The following is a 21,421-nucleotide window of genomic DNA, read 5'->3' on the forward strand; positions in this document are numbered from 1 at the left end:
CATCAGGATTTTAAAGTGTTTCAGAAATACCAAAGTCTCAAATTATCTGAATTTGGAGAAAATATTAGGAAAAATGGAAATGTATTTTGTCTATTAAAAGTAAAAAAAAAAAAAGAAAGAGAATACACCCACTACTTAGAGCAGATGGTATACTGTTAACTTACAATTAGAACTGTTCAGCTCCTGTTATCTTTGTAGCATCCCCATAAAGAATGCTTTTAGAACTGAAAAGGATAAGGAAAACATATTCGAGAGGTGAAGCCCAAGATAGGTAAGGATAAAGTAGAAACATATCACATTTAGCCTCATTAAATGTATTTAAATCCAAAGTGTCTGGCAAGAACTTGCTACTTTAAAGCCTGAGCCAGCCCACATAAAAAGAATACAGTGATCAGGGCCACAGATCTCTACTGAACCAATATTGACTACACCCAAACCTCACCCATCTGTCTCTCAGTAACAAGCTCCCTTCCACTCCACCCTCTCTCACCCACTTCAGTTCCCAGGTCCTCACTAGCTCCTACCCCATCTCTTGGTTTGCTTGTTTCTCTTACCTTCTCCACTAATTTACTTACTATTTTATTTCCTGAATCATGCTTTGTCTCTGCCCTCCCAACTCAGCTTATTCACACTGAGTCCTGTTATCAGAGTTCTACTGAATTTAAACTCAAGACTTCCCTATCTAATTGTACAGTCACCATCCCTGTCTCCTAGCTCGGAGGACATTATATAGGATATCAAAAATAAATTGTATACTGTATTTTTGAAACGATTTTAGTATGATATTGCTGTATCACACTGCTAAAATTAAATGGTGCTCTAGGTTCTTTAGAAAAGGAAAAGGTTGATGTGGCAAGGGGAGTGAAGAAAAGATAGAAGTAGACCAGAAAGCTTCATTAAGGATCATTAAACTTTTGACTTGAGAGCATTAGTAAAGGAAGAAATTATCAAGTGTCAGCATAAATTCTGTGCGAACAAACCAAATTATCTCATTTCCTATTTTGATAGGTTTATTAGGCAAGCAGTGAACTTGATATAACAGATAAGAACCTGTGACATTGGTAATGGTACAGATAAGGAAATGGTAAAGTAATTAAACAGCTACGTCCAAATAATTTTGATCTGTTTTGGATAGACATCATAGTGATTGCCCACAGCACACTGTCCTTGGTCCTGGCCTTTGAATGACATTTTTTTACAGGTATCGTAAATAGTATGCTAATCAGATGTGTAGAAGACTTAAATCTAAGGACAGTTAACACGCCAGATATCAATCACAACTTGAAAATACTTCAATCACCCGTAAAAAAAATAGGCCAAAACTAAGAAAGTCATACTAAGCCTAATACATTAAGTATGATGCAGCAGGGATGGGATGGGGGCCCTCTAGTTCCTCACTTTTGATCCCAAACTTTATATCAAACAGAAATATTGACTGATCTAGTTTTTAAAAATACTTCTGATTATCCCAAACAAATAATTAATTGACAAAGATGTGATTCTAGAATTCTGTACTGCTTCCCAACGTTAATTTTGGGAAAACATATTTAAATCACATGTATCACCTACACTTTAAAGAATTTGGCATCACTCTTCCCACATACACATTCATACATAAACTTTTCCACTAATCAGGAATGGCTATAGCAGATCGCGCGACCTTTGTATATCCACACCCTGCTTGGAATAATGAATGTAGGTACCCTAATCTCCACAGGTATGTGTCCAACAGGGACTAGACTAGCCATATGTGCTTTACTGATTATATGCAACTTTCAGCAAACTCCAAATTCCAGAACGTGTACTCAAGGGTATTTATAAGCTGGCAATACTACCTGGAAGCTTTGAGTTTTAAACAAATGTCCACGTTTTCTGCCACATAGAATGATAATTCATTATCTTTGATTACTCTTTACAAAATAACTTTAAATTGTTGCCATTCTTTTATCCTCTTCCAGATTAAATATATATATACATAATTTTCTTAAGAACTATGATGAATGAGTGGTGATTTTTAACACCATGTGTAAATAATTTTTAGAGGCTCCAAGGACTTTGTTTGATTTAGTTTCACATTAAACAATGATGTTTTAATAAATGACAACAGCAAATCTCCAATATAGAGCAAAAAGCGTATTTGATATACACAGAATGTGAATTTGCTTCCTCCAATAAAATACCTTAGAAATATGCACTGTTTCTTTGGAATAAGCCTTATAAGCTGGATGACCACCTAAGGAGTTTCCTGTTTAATCATCTTTTGAATATTTACTGATGATTGCAGTCAAGCCATGATCTAATTCAATGAAACAGCTGTTCTGGCTAATTTGTTTACTAGATTGAAAAAATTATTTTCTACCACGTAGAGTCTTTTACAGCCATAGAGTGACTTCATGCATTTGCTGTCTTAAAATATTAGAAAATATTAAACATATCCAGATACGTTGACTATGATTATTTTGTATTTAAAGAGGTACTCAAATCTTTTTGTGAATCTCATATTAATAAAAGTATTCGGTAAATCAAAAAGTAGCTGTTAGCTCATACAACTGTGTGCCTAATATTTTGCTGAATATTTAGTATATATATAGAAAACTAAAGATACATATATATAGTATATAGAAAAACTAAAGATACATTTATTTTAACAAATATTTGAGTACCCATTATGTTTCAGTGATCTGAGGAGCAAGATACACAACATGAGATACAAAGATGAATAAAGCCTCCTAAAAGGCTGCAAATAAGGAGCTGAATGTAGAAAATACCTACAACATGAAGTAAACTTTGCTAAATAGAGAAATAACCGATGAGCCAATAAAGTAGAGTGCTTATGATCATAGAATTTGAAGTTAGGCAGCACTGGTCTGAATCCCTGCTTCATCATTTATTTAATTTTATACCTTAAATGTCAATAATCTCATCCTCTATAAAATGTGTGAGATTTAAATGAGAAAATGCTTAAAAATTATGGCACTGGCCTGATACATAGTAAGAACTCAAAGTAATCTGTAACCATTCGTTCCACATAATAGATAAAACACTCTAGGCCATTGCATTGGTAGGAGGGGGAGAGAGAGAGGATGAAGAGGGGAAAAGGGCAGGAGGAAAAGATGTAGGAGACAAAGGAAGAAGAGAATGAAGAAGCGGGAGATCACACCTTCAATTTGGTTAAGAAAGGAGAAGGAAGAATTAAGGAGATTTTCAGGAAGTAGTGGCATGTGAGATGTCTTTGAAGGATGGACAGGATTTTTCAAAGTGAAGATGGGAAGGAAGGGTATTCTGGACAGAGGACTCAAGATAAAATTAGGTGCCAGAGGAGTTGACTGACAAGTGTGTTCAGCGTAGGGCATGTGTCCAGTGTAGCTAAAGCACATGGTGTTCGGAAGTGAGAAATAAGACCAAAAAAGACTAGTTGGTAGAAAGCCTTAAATGCTAGACTTAAATGTGAAACTGTATTTAATTCAACAGATTTTTGAGTAAGGTAGTGAGAACATTTAAGCTGTGCTCTACAGCATAGATGAAGATGACAACACTGCATAAGGTAGAAAGGAAAGGGAGAATAAGAGGATGAGACATGTAGGCTCTTATAACTCCATTAGAAGTAATGGGAAATTAATTAGTAATGGTTAAAGATTACAGTAGACTTGGAAAGAGGATTCAGAAGATATTGCAGATCCAGAGCTCAGAAGACTTGGCAACTAATGAGATCTTGGAGTAGGGAGAAGTCAGAGTGAAATACAGCTCTGAAATTTCAAGCCTCAGTGACTGAAGAAATCCTAACAGTGTTAGTAAGACTAAGGAAATCAGAAGGAAGATCCAGTTTTGTGATGCTGATGAAAAATTCGGTGAGGGGTGAATTTGACATACCAAATTCTAATGACAGTGCTTATCATGCAGCTGATAAAAGTAGATCTTAAGTTTGTGAGAGAAATTCAGAATGGAGATATTGATTTGGACATCAAGTGCCCCCCCTCTACAAACAGACTGTGGTATCACTGAAATTATACCTTCAACACACTGAAAAGAAAATAGTAAAGACAGTAAGTTTTTGATCACCTTATTTTTTGAGAGACACACGAATGGTATATAATTATGTAAGCTTTGTTTCAGTTAAAAAGCTCAAAGTCATGAGCATATTGTCATTTAGAGCTGAAATCGGGAAAAAATAGAGTAAAAAAGGGTAACCAAGGTCATAAAAAGAATAGAAAATAAGATACCATAGAGAATATAGGAAGGTGGCTTTAAATGTGAAGACGGACCTTGAATTCAAACAAAAGATTGTCTTGTTAAAAGTTAAAAACAGAAGCAGAAAATCTTGACAGCATACTAATTTTACAAACATTGTTACATTCTTCTGTTTTATGAAACAAAGTGTTTCTTATTGTTGATGAAACATCTTCTGTGCTTCACATATTAAGCACACTTCCAATTAATATGAAGAACAAAGCAATGTGTAACAGCATGAAAAATCTTCAGTGGTGAATGAAGAAAATCCTAGTTCTTTAATAGTAAAAGAGCATCTTATTTAGCTATTAAATTAACCTAATTAATTAACATAAATTAGAATTTTTAAATCGTGAAATATACTCTTCAAGACATGACAGGTGGGTATGCTATCAAAGCACTCTTCTAAATGAAATCTAGACTCCAAATGCAGTGCTATAAATGCATAGTGTCCACATTTTTATTCCCCTCATTCCTAGCAATCTAAAGTTTTCTAGTATCAGTGCATTACCCTTTGTCACTTTTCATTACTTTTGGATCATTCAAAGTCCAAAATTGAGAAAAAGGAAGCCACAACCACTGAAAAGGGTGTCATTTCTTCTGTCCACAGAAACACTGATTTAGATCATTTGTAGAAAACCTGATGAATGCAATTAGTTAGGTTTTGTGTTTCTACGCTAGATATATACAGAAAGCCCATCTTTCAGGAGACAGAAATATGTAAGCTATAATTATAAAAAGTATATCTGTGAGAACTACAGTATCCAAAACCTTCTAAGTTATATAATGCAGGATTTTATAAAAACAGGGAAATTTGGACAGATACTAATCATCACATGGTAATGTTTTACAATGAACACTGTAAGTAATTCAGTGCCTATCTTTCAGGATGTGATTGGAAAAGCACTGCAGTACCTTGGAACATTTGGTGAACTGAGCACCGTAGAGCAAGTTGTGGCTGTGATTGATGAAGAAATGTGTATCAGCTGTGGCAAATGCTACATGACCTGTAATGACTCTGGCTACCAGGTAAGAATCCTGCTGCAATTAGGATGCTGTGAGGCATGTTTCTTCTTGGCTTTTGTAGCAGAAAGCATCTTCTGTCACAAAGTGTGGGATTCAGACCAGACGTGCCAAACATTGCTACTCAGCAGTGACATAGCTCTCTGTCCTCTTACCCTTATAACATAGTGATTTTTTTTTAAAGGGAAGCCATAACTCATACTAACGATGCCACCATTCAGTGCACAGTACTGTTTTAGTATCATTTCATCACTCATAAAATTGGAAGGAAGAATTCAAACAAAAAAAGAAATTCACACAATTATGCCCATGAGGAAGAATTATGCTCTCATGCAGAGGGAAAAGAGCTACAATTTATTGCCATGACCCTGAAAGGACTTGCTTCCTTCTACCAAAAGAGAATGCTCTTGCATTCAGTATTGATTGAGCTTCAGTTAGAAAGAAAAAGCATTTTCCCACCAACTAGATGGGCTGGTTGGGACCAGAAATTCCTCTATAGCTGGAAGAGTCAACAAGTTGTATTCCTACCACATGAAATGATCCAGAGATTCTTCCCAGTTCCTCAGCCTTCAGCTGAGAGTCTGCCATGGAACAATAAAGAAAAAATGGGCATTCAACTGTCTTCAGGCTAAAAACTACAGAATAATATTATTTTCATTAAATATTTCAAGCTATAAAGAAGTATAATAAAGTAAAATAAAATCCCTTTAAGATGATTAATGAATTTTCAAATTAGATAAACTGGCCATTGTTAAAAATTGTAGTTCATTTACCTTATTCAGCTTGGAGAAAGTTCCTATTTGCTTGTGGTACGATATTACATATTCTTCTGATCACCTAATACAGGTATGACAGACATAATTTTAATTTTTAAAAAATCTCTTCTTCCTTAATTTAACACTACTTCTATACCAAGTTTTCACCCTTGTATCACTTTTTTTTCTATCTGAGAAGTGTCTCTAACAGTTACTTTGAAAATGCTAATCATATCACATTCATTTTCATTTCTTCTTTTCTCTAATTAACCAATCAGAGATAAGTGAGGAAGTTTCATCACTAAAATCACAGCATCAGGGTTCTAACATCTTAAATCTTAGAGGTTATTACTCCCACCTTGGAATTCTAGCCTTGGTAAAATTTTAGCAAAAATAATCTTATTAATGAGGGGAAAAAAATCACAATTATACATTTAAAAAGATTTTAAAAGTCCTTTGACTCTTATGTCTCTAAAGGATAAAAAATAGAAAATCAAAATCTTCAACTGAAAAGTTTTACATGTTTGCAAATTTTCAAAGTATAAGATTTCTTTTTTTTTTTTTTTTTTTTGCGGTACGCGGGCCTCTCACTGTTGTGGCCTCTCCCGTTGCGGAGCACAGGCTCCTGACGCGCAGGCTCAGCAGCCACGGCTCATAGGCCCAGCCGCTCCGTGGCATGTGGGATCCTCGCAGACTGGGGCACGAACCCATGTCCCCTGCATCAGCAGGCGGACTCTCAACCACTGCGCCACCAGGGAAGCCCAAAGTTTAAGATTTCTAAAACATAAGTATTATTTTATTTTCATCAATTGTTTCTTGGATTTCTATTTATAAAAGGGTACATAAAGAAGAGAAATAGCTTTTACTCATTTAAACAGCCATCTGAGATGTTGTTTTACAAAACATAGCAACAATTTGTTTAGACAAATTTTCTAATAGTTTGTCATAACTACAGTTCTTGTTCAGATATATGGTTGTTTCCTTAAAGATCAGAAATTTTTAAAAAATATTAAGCAGCCTGACATAATTTACTCTGAGACCATTTTTATGTGCATAAAAGAGAAAAAAATTATAGTTACAAGTAGCCTCATTTGGGGGAGGAAAATTTTAAACATAAAAAATATTTTGAATTGGATTATATAGCATGTTGTATATGACACAGGAAAAAAAACCACAACAGAATTCAGTAATTATTTCAAAATGTAAGATTTGCAGACCTGGCCTCAAGGAGTATCTGGAGTGAGGCGGGGGCTTAATGACCCTCATAATTTTGCTCAGCCCCCTAGCTCGTTCCTCCAAATTAGTGCACCATCTGAGTAAAACATCAAATTGTTCTGCAAGATTCCAGACAAGTCCTCAAGTCGCCTCTGCCCCCACGTATCTACCCTGAAGTCTCCCCTAGATGGAAATTCTTGCATGTTGTTTCCAAATAACAAATGTTATAACATTTGGAAACAAATGTTTCTCTCTTTAACAAATAATCATCATGACTTTAAATAAAAATCTCAATTGTAAATTTCACACTAGGTATTTTCATTGCACATTATAGATTGCTTCATGTTAAAAGAAAGGAAGGAAGGAAAGAAGGGAGGGGGGGAAAATGGAATAAATTATTGAATTTCTCAAAATCCTGAGCAGTTTTAGAGCTGGAAGCCTTATCCTGGTTCTCCCAGCTGAGGAGTGTCAGGCCAGGACCAGGAAGCCAGGTGTCCAGGCTCCCATCTTTCAGTGATTTTTCCCCTTGGTGGTCGGGTAATGCCTAGAATCAGCTTGGAAATCCTCAAACCTGAAAGCTGGCACTTAAGCTAATTTTTTTTCCTATTGCCTTCTTCTAAACACTACACACATAATTTGAAATCCAAACAAGTGCATTCATTGCCCCATCTGACAGTGACGTTTCTCCACTGCCGAGAACCATGAGTGTGAGAAGGACAAGGTGTGGAAGCACCCTGCCCCCCTCAGGTAGCTGACACCTGCCCAGTCATGGTCAGACTGACAAGACCTGTGTTCTTCTCAGAACACAGGACACTAGAGAGTTACTATGTTATGAAATATTTTCCTCACACAAAGAGAGAAAAATACCTCTAAGGAATTTTAAACGTTGTGTTTCTAATTTTAAAGGCATTTCTTTTTTGTCCTTTTTTTTTTTTTTTTTTTCCTTCTCCCTGCAGCTCAACTGTTGCTATAGCTGCACCACAGTGCTGGGCGTAGTTGTCTCCAAGTGCAGCTCTCCTGCAGTGGAAAAAAACGTTGATGCTAAAATGGGGGCATTCTTGACCTTTGTGGGCAGTGACAGCAAGACTCTTTATTTCTGTTCGCAGGCTATCCAGTTTGATCCTGAAACCCACCTGCCCACCATTACTGACACTTGTACAGGCTGTACCCTGTGTCTCTCCGTCTGCCCTATTATCGACTGCATCAGAATGGTTTCCAGGACAACACCTTATGAACCAAAGAGAGGCTTGCCCTTGGCTGTGAATCCCGTGTCTTAAGGTGATTTGTGAAACAGTTGCTGTGGACCTTGAGGTCACCTACTTATGCTGATCTTTTTAATTGTGATCATTATGCTCAGCTCTTTCTAAATTCAAACAAACATATAATTTCTAAATAAAAAAAGATAATTTCTAAAGAAATTTCTAAATTTTAAAAATGTCTACTGCCAGTGACCATTCAGTTAATGGTCATAAAATAGAATAATTCTTTTCTGAGGAGAGCTGTTAAATATAACTGTGTAGCAGTTAATTGGATGTTCACCATCAGTTGTCCATTATGAAAAATATTAGCAGTTTTGTGGCAATTAATACTACAGTTTCCAAATTGCCCTATGCTGGGCTCTGTCTTTGATTTCTAATTGTAAAAGAAATAAGTATTTTAGAACAAAGTACAATTTAACTTATGAGCAAATGTTTCCAAGGCAACATTTTATAATTAAAAATTACATTTAATTTTAACTCTGTTTCTAAGCAGAGGTAATTAGCTCCATAAAGCTCAAATGAAGTCACATAATAATTTTCTGTGGCAGGAAAAGAAAGCCAACAAGGATTTGGGAAACTTTCTTCAGGCCCTTTCGCTGAAATAACTTCTTTTTGGTGCTGGATACTGAAGGCGAGAGTATTTAGTAACCATTCATATCACACTGTGCTATTCATCACTCACTCCTTAGATGGGTGTCCAAACGCCACCAATGAATCCACATGACATTCTTCTTTAAATATTTAAACTATGTTCCTAACAAAGTAAGATGTGTTAGGACGGAGCTCTGGTTAAAGCCACTTTTTTGCTGTGCACAGATCTGTTCTATCTGCTTCTAATAGTAACCTTCATGATTACAGCAATTAATGTTTGAACACAACCCAGATTATACAGCAGTGGGTCATGTGCTTCATCATTCAAGAACGAAAAATGTAGTATTGGAAATATATATTAAATGTGTGATATCACTTTACCAACTCTTTATTTTAGTGTTTATGTGGAATTTTGAAAGTAATTAAATAAAAAAGAAATATTTTCTGTTACTGCCAAATGATATTTTCGTATTTCTCTATTTTCATAATCAGCAAATAGCATCCTATAAATTAGTTTATCTCTTCTTTGTGGCATATTTTAATATGAATCCATAAGTAGTGAATCTTTATGTAATCATCTGTGGCATATTTCTATGACAAATGCAAGATCAAGAAAAATTAAATGTTTGATTATGCACTTTTAGAAATGCACATTTACCACAAAATCTGTATGATTGAATAATACCAAATAAAATTTTATAAAGCATTATTAAATAACACGGTCTTTTGCTATCTCTTGGTAGAGCAGTTTGGTGTTAATTCTACAGCAAATTCCATTCACAGTCAGTCATACATATCAAGCTAGTTCAAATCTAATGAAGGTGTCCTTAAGATTTCTTCCCACTCTTGACTCTGATAACCCCTTCTATACAGATGGTGCTAACATCTATACCTCCAAGTTGGACTTCTGTCCATGTATCTGACCACTTGCTGTATTTAAGCATTTCAAACTCAATTTCAAAAGTCAAAATAGTTACTTCTCCTGCTTTTTGTCTTCCCTTTCATGCAGTCCCTTACCATGTCCAACAATTTTACTACTAAAACATTCCCCAAGTCTTTCCCCAGCTCTAAATTGTAGAAACTGCCATGGTTCTTTCCTCCACTGTGTATTATGCAGCTCTTGTAATACCTCCCAACAGGCCATCCAACATCTCCTTCCACTTCTTCAGTGCTATTCTATTGATAGATTACTTGCCAACATGAATGTCCCATCATATTTCTCCACCACCATAAAAACCTCCAGATCCTTTCATGTGTTAACAAATTAAATGCAGTTTCATTAAAATGGAATTGAATACTCTCCTACTAAGAGCCTCCACTACTATTCCAAACATATGTCCTTTACATACTCTGGGCTTTAACCAAAGTTGGAAGATAATTGCAGTCTTTGGAGTTTGATACCTGGCTGTCACTTAATTGCTTGTTACCTCAGACAACCAAACTTCCTAATCTATAAAACTGGTATTAAAATAGTTTCTAATTCCTAAGGTTATTGTGAGGATAAAACAAAATAATACAGGTTAATTAAATAACTTATTGAATAAGTATTCACTTTTTTTTTCCTCACTTAAAAGCATCCTATAGTGAAGCAATTTAGAAAACAAAGATATATTTTGGATACAAATCATCTTCTGTCTCTTCTATTATGTTTGTTATTTTATTTATTTATTTATTTGCGGTACACGGGCCTCCCACCGCCGCGGCCCCTCCCGCGGCGGAGCACAGGCTCCAGACGCGCAGGCCCAGTGGCCATGGCCCACGGGCCCAGCCGCTCCGCGGCGCGCGGTATCCTCCCGGACCGGGGCACGAACCCGTGCCCCCTGCATCGGCAGGCGGACCCCCAACCGCTGCGCCACCAGAGAAGCCCCTATGTTTGTTATTTTAAAATGAAAATGTTTATACTGGAACAAGTTTAAATCTTACTGGTTCCCTTGTTAACAGTGAGTTCATGAAAATCTTTAATGTGTTCGCTTAAAAATATGTTTACACTGGGCTTCCCTGGTGGCGCAGTGGTTGAGAATCTGCCTGCTAATGCAGAGGACACGGGTTCGAGCCCTGGTCTGGGAGGATCCCACATGCCGCGGAGCAACTAGGCCCGTGAGCCACAACTACTGAGCCTGCGCGTCTGGAGCCTGTGCTCCGCAACAAGAGAGGTCACGATAGTGAGAGGCCCGCGTATCGCAAAAAAAAAAAAAAAAGAGAGAGAGAGTAGGGTAGCTAATTCTAACAAAAATGAAAGATCCCAGTAATGAAACTTAACATATATATATATATACACATATATATATATATATATATCCAATTACCATATTTAGAAATGAAGCTCAGCTGACTTGACTTTCAGACAATGCCCTCTCTTCCATATTATTTTACTAAGTGGGTATTACCTATTTTTCTACAATATGAATATTTGGGGATGCATTATTCACTTTTGGTGGTCTTAGGGTGCCATTTAATGGCCTGAAGAAACTATGAAATAACCATTGTCTGAAAGGGTTAATTAATATGGTAACATTAATTAATATAGTACCTCTTTTATTAATTAGTACAGATTTTCTGCTTAAATTTTTTAAATTACAAAATGACATTTTAAAAGTGAATAGTCCCATTCAGGTTGGAAACTTGCATGGCTAATTGTCCCTCTGAGTATGTTAGCCTTTCATTAACTGATCTATAGCATTTATAAACTCTGATATTGTCTATCATTGTTTTCATATTTACTGTTCTTCTAATATGCACTATAAACTGCTGTGCCATTAAAGAAACCAAGCCATCTTGTCACTGGTAGATAGTCTATAGTAGTGAGTCATATTGATTAATGTATCTGTGCAGTTATTTCTTTACAGAATTTGTGTAGTGCTTTTCCACATGTTGTGTTCCGCGAGCACCCAGAGTCTTCTGTGTCCCTGCCTTCTCTATTCCACTACCATTGATGAATTCAAATTCATACACTGCTGGAAGTTTTTGAAGATTTGCATTAGTCAACATACGGGTCAAGATCTCCTCTCTTACCAATAATTTTCCTTCATGTGTTTCTGTTGAAACTAAGATCTACCTGCCTATTACTAGTGCTGGCTTATTCATCTTTCCTGACCTTCTGTGATTTTATGGTATCCAGCTCCATGGAATCTAGGTATTTGGTCAAAGATAAAGTGCCAAGTATACACAAACACGCACACACACACACACACACACAAGTGTGAGAAAGACACATGTATGTTAAGACTCAATTATTGAAAAGGTTAAGTCTGCATATTTTCTTGGAGATATAAGAACCTGAGTGAAAGATAAGAAACTTTCAATTCATGTCTTTATGTAAGAAACTCAAAAATGCTTATTTTCTCTGTTTTAAAAGAATCTCTTCTGAGTGAAACAGAGAGGGAGGGCTTAGGGATTTGGGACAGAACTGTAGGAAGCTAACCATAATTTTTTTTTACATTCCCCGTTTGTTTTGCAACATTTGGGAGACTACATCTTGCTCTTCCTTCTTATAGGTTGTGATGTTTTGATGGGGCACGTATGTGATTGGGGGGGCATGGTATATTGAATAATGAAAGTTCGTTTTCTCTTTTGAGACTACAAGCATGAGTAATTTTTTTTTTTTTTTCGGTACGCGGGCCTCTCACTGTTGTGGCCTCTCCCGCTGCGGAGCACAGGCTCCGGACGCGCAGGCTCAGGGGCCATGGCTCATGGGCCCAGCCGCTCCGCGGCATGTGGGATCTTCCCGGACCGGGGCACGAACCCGCGTCCCCTGCATCGGCAGGCAGACTCTGAACCACTGCACCACCAGGGAAGCCCAGCATGCGTAATTTTTATCCTACTGCAACGTCTTACCAACAACTATGGCCAATGGCAATGCCTCCTATTCCAGTATTATTCTGAGCTAACTCTTAAAATAAAAATCTTTGAAAGTTTCCTGAAGACAAGAACATGGCAACTTTATGATCTCTTCTGCTAAAGACAGCAGTATAGGAGTCCAAGGACCTAGCAAAGAACACCATACATAAAACATCTACATTAAAGATAAGAGGAGAAAGACTGGTGACTCCAAAGTCTATGTGTCATCCCCACTTCTCTGAATTTCAAATGTGTATATCAGAGTGCTTGTTGTACAATGGATATTCAGTTACAAAGCCTAACTTCGGATGCCTAAAGTCAACTCTTATCTCCTCCTTAGTTCATCTCTTCCCATCCTTCTTTGTGTATCATAGCTTTGCTCCTCGTCTAGTCACTCAGGATTGATCCAATAAAATCACAATAAGCTCTTCCTTTCTTTCCTGCCCCATATCAGTCACGAAGCTTAATTTCAAGTGACAGAAAATCCAATTCAAACTATTTTAGGAAAAGAAAGAAGGATGTTAGTGGCTTACATAACTAAAAACCCAGGGGTAGTGTTTATTGGATCCAGAGTTTCAAATAACGGCATCAGCAGAACTCAGATTCCCTTCATCTCTCTGTTCTGCCTTCTGTGGCTTTATTTTCAGGTTCCACGTGTGACCCCTGGAGCTCTAAGTTCACATCGTCTTTGTTGTATCATAAAAAATATCATATTGTTGTGTGGTAGACAAAACAATGTCCCCTCCCTAAGCTGCTTATGTCCTAATGCCTGGAACCTGTGAATTTATCAAGCTACATGACAAGGGGGGGGATAAATACCAGATTGAATTAAGGTTGCTAATCAACTGACCTTAAAATAGGGAGATTATCCTAGATAATCTGGGTGAGCTGAATGTAATCACAAGAGTCCTCAGTAAATGGAAGAGGGAGGCAGAAAAGACAGAATGTCAGCAATGCAATCGAGAAATACTCAGCTGGTCACTTAGGGCTTTAAAAATGGAAGGGGGGGTCACAAGGCAGGGAATTCGAGCACCTCGAGAAGCTAGAAAAAGCAAGAAAATGGACTTTCCCCTAGAGCCTCTAGAAAGGAAGGCAGTTCAGCCCATCGTTAGTTTGTAACCAATGGAGACACTTCTTAGACTCTGATCTCCAGAACTGTGAGATGATTTGTGTTGCTTTCAGTAACTTAGTTTGTGATAGTTACAGCAACAATAGGAATCTCATATATTCTGCAAGGATCAAGAGCCTCTGTTGTTACCAAATTTGGGTAAACGGATGGACCAAAGAATAAAAATCAACTACAGTCTGTCCCACTGCATTCCTCCCATCCTTTGCCAGTTTTTATCAACTTCTACCTCTGAAATAAGAAGTGCTTCTGTATCTTCTTCTATTCTCATTGTCCTACTTCAGGTCTTTATCAAGGGACTTAAAGATAATTTGTAAGGTCCATAATAGTTCCGTGTTGCTAGAATCTAGTACCTAAGATATGAAAAAAAAAAATTGCCTAAAGTAGAAATTTACATGACCTTAGAAGTAAAAACAAAGCATTCATTTGTGCCCAAAAATATCAGATTACATTGATATATATAGGAGATGAGACAGTAAAATGTAGAGTCAAATATTCTCAAAAAGAAATTTAATAAGATTTTTGTCTTATGTGCTAACTTTATTTTCATAAACTTTTTATTAAAATATAGCACCCACAGAAAAATTCACAAGTCATAAGTTTCAGCTTATCACACAAAGGGAACACCACAGGGCTTCCCTGGTGGCGCAGTGGTTGAGAGTCCGCCTGCCGATGCAGGGGACACGGGTTCGTGCCCCGGTCCGGGAAGATCCCACATGCCACGGAGCGGCTGGGCCCATGAGCCATGGCCGCTGAGCCTGCGCGTCTGGAGCCTGTGCTCCGCAACGGGAGAGGCCACAACAGTGAGAGGCCCGCGTATCACAAAAAAAAAAAAGGGAACACCACAAAGAGAACAATACTCATTTAATTCCCACCCAAGTCAAAAATCTCCCTGCATCTCTGAAATCCTTCTTGGACCTCTTCCTTTCTCCTGCAAAGTAACCACTGTCCTGACCTCTAGCACCAGCTGGTTTGCCTATTTTTGAACTTTCTATAAATAGAACCACACAATAAGTTGTTTTTTTTTTTTTTTTTGGTCACACTGCACAGCATGCAGGATCTTAGCTCCCGGATGAGGGATGGAACCAGTGCTCCTGCAGTGGAAGCATGGAGTCTTAACCACTGGACCACCACGGAAGTTCCCCACAATATGTATTTTTTTAAATGATTGATTTCTTTCACTCAGTATTAGCCTTTGGAGAGTCATATATGCCATTGCATGTAATGGTAATTTGATGATTTTTATTCCTGTATAGTATTCCAGTGCATAAGAATGATATGATTTCATATCTATGCTATTATTGAAGAAAATATAGGTCGTTGGTAGTCTTTCTTACTATTACAAATAATGCTGCTATGAAGATTCTTGTGTTTGTATTTCGGTGCATAGATGTATGCATTTCTTTTGAGAAATAACCAGGAAGGGGATAGCTGAATCATAGGAATTGTGTGTCTTTATTATTATTTGTGCTACCGAAATGTTTTGCAAAATTATTATAGCCATTTACACTTCACCAGCAGCATTCAAGTTCCTCTTCACCATTGTTAACACTTTATATTGGAAGGAGGGGTGTTAGCAATCTGATGGGTGCATAGTGGTAAATATTTAATAAACAGAAAACAAAAATCTTAATCATGAAGGAAAAAGTTGATAAAGACAACGTTAAAATTAGGAGTTTCTGGGAAACTCCCACTGGTGGCCCAGTGGTTAGGACTCCTCGCTTTCACTGCCGAGGGCCTGGGTTCAGTCCCTGGTCGGGGAACTAAGATCCTGCAAGCCGTGAGGCACGGCCAAAAATTTTAAAAACTTTTAAAAGTTAGGAGTTTCTTTTCATCAAAAGGACCATTAAGAGTATGAACAGGTAAGTCACAGAGTGAGAAAATACATTTGAAATACATATAACTGTCAAAGAACTCACTTACAAAATATTAAAAGGCCTACAAATCAATAAGAAAAAAATAGACCACCAATAGAGCAAATGGGCAAAAGACATAAATAGATGCCTCACAAAAAGAGGATATTCGAACTGTAAACAAGTGTATAAAAAGGTGCTTCAAGGTATTGAAAACTAAAATATAAGGTACAACTTCACTAGATAGAAAAAAACCTGAAAGAATTGTAGTAAATAGAAAATTCTGAAGCTGCTTGGCCCCTAACCAGAGTGTGTAATTGAGCAGTAAATAAAATTTAGCCTACCGGTTTCATGCTGAGGCAAAATGAGAAATGAAGTTTTCTTAATCTTTATTCATTGTAAAGGATTTGTTATTTAGGAAAGGAAGTTTATTAGTTCCTGTATCAAGTGAGATTTTAATGAATGAATGACTGTCAATTTCAGAGAGTTTAGAAGATACCTTCCTTAGGGAAGATGTTCATTACTACATACAGACCCCTATGGAATTTGTCGGGTGGTTGAAAATCTTAGACGGCTTGTTTGGTACAGCAACAGTAAAGAAAACCATACTTTGCATATTATCAATAGTATTGCATCAACCATTTTTACACTCAGCCAGGAGATGTTTACAAATTAACTCTTCATTACCATGCCTTAAATAGCAGAGACAGCTCCACATTCATCAAGTGATAATTATTAAGGACTTTCAGGTGGTGGGGCTGTCCAAATTATGAAATTATCGGGTCTAAGTGTATATACATTTAGCTTTCAGATCAATTTTATCAGCAGGGAAACTGTAGTCTTTTGATTGCACAGACAAAGGCTTACTAAGAGTATCTCATATCATGACATATGGTGATGGGTATGGTAGCACAAAGTTTAATTACAGTGACCTTACAGCCACTTAAACAAGAAATTTTGAGAACTTGAACTGATAAGGCAGCAATAGTGGGGTTAGAGATGAAGGAATGGATTGAAGATATATTTAGCAGTAGAGTTGAGAACACCATATATTTATTAATAACCAGTAGATACCAGCCACTGTGTAAAGTAATGGAAAAATACTAGAAATACACAGTAATTTTCTTCTAATAGAATGTTGATCGTGCTATTATGGAAATAATATAAATGCATCCTTAAGTTCATCTGGGAAAGGCAAAGGATACTTCACAGAAGATATATACCAGGTGAACAGAATCTTGTGGACTGGTGACATGGCGTAGTGATGTAGAATGCAGATTCTGGAATCAAACTCCTTGTGCTTGAATCCTGGCTCTGCCGCTTAGCTGTGTCTTCTTGTGGAAGATACTTAATAATCTCAGCCTGTTTTCTCAGGAGAAAGGAGATTACAACTAACATTTAACCAGTCGGCACTACATGCCAGGCACTATTCCAAACACCGTACATCCTATAGTCTTTTTAACCATCATAGTCTTATGAAGTATGTACTATTATTATCATCAGTTTTAGAGCCGAGGCAACTGAGGCACAGAGCTACTAAACAATATGTACAAGCCTCATTGCCGGTAAATGGCAGAGCTGAGATTTGAACGCATGCAGTCTATCTCCTGAATCCACGCCATTAACCAATATACCACTCTCTCAGTGATCAACTTCTCAGCACTATTGTGAGGTCAAAAGGAGATACTGCACGCAAAGTGCTTCGCTCAGTGCCTGCACGTGCAAAGTGTGTAATAAATATTAGTTTAATAATACAAAATTATAATATAATATCAAATATTTTTTTAAATTAGCTTTTCAGGATGGTGCCCCTGGGCAGTAGGATCTGCTGGCTGGATGTTATAAAGAGTAAAAAGGAAGGAAGGAGGCAGCTGTCCTGAAACATGAGACCAGGGCCTCTATCTCCAACTTCTCTGGTTGTAGGTGGTGGCAGTGCCCATGCTCAAGGGCAGGGCTTCCTAGCACAGTCTCTTTGGGCTTGACAGGAGAGCTGGGTTCATTCCATCAACAATCACTTTCCAAGGACAAGGGATGGGCCAAGCCTTGTGGCAGGTTTCTCAGGGGATGCAAAATAAAGTAGTGGCTAAAAGTTCAGTTTCTGGAGACAGATTTCCCAGGTTTGAAATCCTAATTTTGCCACTTAGCTTTAGACTTTGGACAAGTTACCTAACTTCTCTGTGCCTCACTTCCCTTGTCTCTAAAGTGGAAAAAGAGTAAACAGACCTTATAGGGGGGCTGCTGCGGATGAAGAGAGCTGACGCACAGAGGTCCAGAGTTGAGGGCTCCATGAACATGCCCCCTGCGTGGTCCTTGCCCTCCATTCCCTCCATCCTACACTTTCGACCAGAACTGACATCCTCCCACTTCTCATCAATACTAGAACAATTGCCCAATGAAGTGCTTTCTAAACGTCTTTATTTTCCCCTTTTTTAGCATAGAAGTTTACAAAATGAACCCTATACCAAAATATATAAAACACCCTAATGCTTTAGCGTGTGCTGCTTCCTTGTTCTGTATTGCTCTTCATACAAGGAGTAATTTTTTTTTCTTTCTTCAAAAACTAACACAAGACGTTGGGACCTCTTCTCTAGGGCATCCCCAGACATGAGAGTTAATCATTCCCTCCTGATAATATCTTTGCTCCTTATGCATCTGCCTATGAGTGCACTAAGTTGCAAGCACTTGCCATACGCATATTTGCATTCCCAGGGCCAGGTTGAGGGCCTGGCATATTGTGGGCTGGGTACACAACAGATTATTTTTTTAACAGCTTTACTGAGGTATAATTCATGAACATAAAATTCAGCCATTTAAAGTATAAAATTCACTAGCTATCAGTATATTCAGAGGGGTGCAACCATCACCACTATCAATTTTATCACTCCCCAAAAGAAACCCCATACCTACTGGCAGTCACTCCCCATTCCTCTCTGTCCCAGCTCCAGGCAAACATCAATCTACTTTCTGTCTGTGGAATTGCTTATTCCGGACATTTCATAAATGGAATCATAAAATATTTGGTCCTTTGTGACTGGCTTCCTTCACCTAGCGTAATCTTTTCAAGTTTCATCCAACTTGTAGCATGTATTAATACTTCATTTTTTTGTGGCTACATAATATTCCATTGTATGATATACCAATGTTTTATTTATCCATTCATCGGTTGATGGACATTTGTTTTCATCTTTGGCTATTATTAATAAAGCTGCTATAAACATTCATGTCCAAGCCTTAACGTAGACATGTTTTCATTTTTCTTGGGTGTATACCTACGAGTGGAATTGGTGTGTCATGTAGTAACTATGTTTAACCTTTTAAGGAACTACCAGATTGCTTTCCAAAGTCACTGCTGCACCATTTCACATTCCTACCAACAGTGTATGAATGTCCAATATCTCCACATCCTCACCAACACTTGTTATTATCTGTCCTTTTTTTTTCTTTTTTTTTTTGCGGTACGTGGGCCTCTCACTGCCACGGCCTCTCCCATTGCGGAGCACAGGCTCCAGACACGCAGGCTCAGCAGCCATGGCTAACGGGCCCAGCCGCTCTGCGGCATGTGGGATCCTCCCAGACCGGGGCACGAACCCTTGTCCCCTGCATTGGCAGGCGGACTCTCAACCACTCCGCCACCAGGGAAGCCCTTATCTGTCCTTTTGATTATAGTCATCCTAGCAAAGTGAAATGGTATCTCCTTGTGGTTTTGATTTGCATTTTCCTGATAGCTTTTTGTTACGCATTTTTTCTTGTGTGTATTATTTTTATCTCTGCTTTGGAGAAATGTCTATTCATATTCTCTTCTTATGTTTAGTTAGGTTATTTGTGTTTTTTATACTGAGTTGTAGAGTACTTTATATATTCTAGGTACAAGCCCCTGCTCAGACAAACAATTGGTAAAAATTCTTTTCATTCCATATGTTTCCTTTTCACTTTCTTGATAGTGTCCTTTGAAGCACAAAATTTTTAAAATTTTGATGATGTCCAATTTATCTACTTTATTTTGTTGCTTATATTTTTGGTGTAATATCTAAGAAACTATTACCTAGTGTAAGGTCATAAAATTTACACCTATGTTTTCATCTAAGATTTTTATATTTTTAGCTTTTACATTTAGGCTTTTGATCCATTTTGAGTTAATTTTTTTAGATGGTGTAAAGTAAGAGTCCAGCTTCATTCTGTTGCACATGGATGTCCATTTGTCCCAGCACTATTTGTTGGAAAGACCATTCTTTCCCCCGTAATAAAATTTTGATTTAAATGGCATGGCTCGTCCCTCAGGGAACTCACAGTACGATGATGGAGACTGGTAGGTACACCAGAAAATCCTATAACAGTGTGTAAGCTCAGAAGAGTGCAAGGGTCAGCTAGGAATCTCTTCTAGGTTTCTAAACTAAACTCTGATATTGAATATAGAACTACTACAAACAATTGTTCTTTCCTCCTATGAGATATAGTTAAAAATGATACGTGCATAATATCTGGATTTCTGGGGGGGCACTAGTCTTTCTACCTCATGGGAACATCAGTTAGTAATCACCAAGATGCCTTTAATGACATCATCCTGGCCATTGTTAAATCGATCCATTCATTTTAAATAGGAAGCCTCCACACTTCCTTTTCCCACCATCTGTCTCCTCCATTCTGAATCAGGTGCCTGGCTTCTCTGCAGACATTGCTAAAATCACCAAACTCGGGCTTCCCTGGTGGCACAGTGGTTAGGAATCCACCTGCCAATGCAAGGGACACAGCTTCGGGCCCTGGTCTGGGAAGATCCCACATGCCGTGGAGCAACTAAGCCTGGCACCACAACTACTGAGCCTGTGCTCTAGACCCCACGAGCCACAACTACTGAAGCCCGCACGCCTAGACCCCGTGCTCCGCAACAAGAGAAGCCACTGCAATGAGAAACCCGCGCACCGCGATGAAGAGTAGCCCCCGCTCGCCGCAACTAGAGAAAGCCCGCAAGCAACAACGAAGACCCGACGCAGCCAAAAATAAATTAATTAATTAATTTTTTAAAAAAATCACCAAACTCAATTAGGGAGAAAGCCCTGCACTCCCTGCTTTAGGATGTCTGTCAGGATGTCACAAAGGGTCTGGTGAAGGCCAAGAGATTGAGCAGAGTTTTTCAATCCTGGCCTCTAATTTCAGAGTCTGCACCAAGCTTTGGTCTTGCTACTTCTAAGATGATAAAGAAAACTTTGACATTAAATGACATTATTCATCAAAATGTTGCCATTTATCTCTCAATTACGATACATTAACCATGTACTAGTACCATTTTCTTAATTTGACATCAGGGTTATGGGTGTGAACAAATACATATATGCAGTGTTCCATAATTATGCCTTTCCAATAAGAAAAACAATTTGTAAGTACTTTTTACTCATTGAATAATATGGAGTTTCTAAATCCTCTAGAATTTTACCCATAAAGATCTAAAATATTCTTTGTTACATAAAGAAGTATCCTAGGGGGTTATCGCTTGCTTTAATATGTGGCAGCACTTCGCTGATGACCTGTGGAAGATGTGCT

At 37.8% G+C, this 21,421-nt stretch overlaps 1 protein-coding gene across 2 annotated transcripts in view; it reads left to right on the top strand.

Annotated features, from left to right (window-relative positions):
- Positions 1-20,846, top strand: part of DPYD (dihydropyrimidine dehydrogenase) — an 810,282-nt gene extending 789,436 nt beyond the window's left edge. Inside the window, exons 22-24 of one of the 2 annotated variants that reach the window (XM_060139525.1) lie at positions 5,116-5,256; positions 8,327-8,498; positions 20,537-20,846. In XM_060139525.1, coding sequence (XP_059995508.1) covers positions 5,116-5,256; positions 8,327-8,497 — 312 coding nt within the window. In that variant the 3' untranslated portion in view covers position 8,498; positions 20,537-20,846. Of the gene's footprint in view, positions 1-5,115; positions 5,257-8,326; positions 9,788-20,536 lie in introns of those variants that run through there. The other variant, XM_060139524.1, reaches the window with a different exon arrangement.
- The last annotated feature ends 575 nt before the right edge of the window (positions 20,847-21,421 follow it).

This window comes from Lagenorhynchus albirostris, chromosome 2 (assembly GCF_949774975.1).
Source record: "Lagenorhynchus albirostris chromosome 2, mLagAlb1.1, whole genome shotgun sequence".
Lineage (NCBI taxonomy): Eukaryota > Metazoa > Chordata > Mammalia > Artiodactyla > Delphinidae > Lagenorhynchus > Lagenorhynchus albirostris.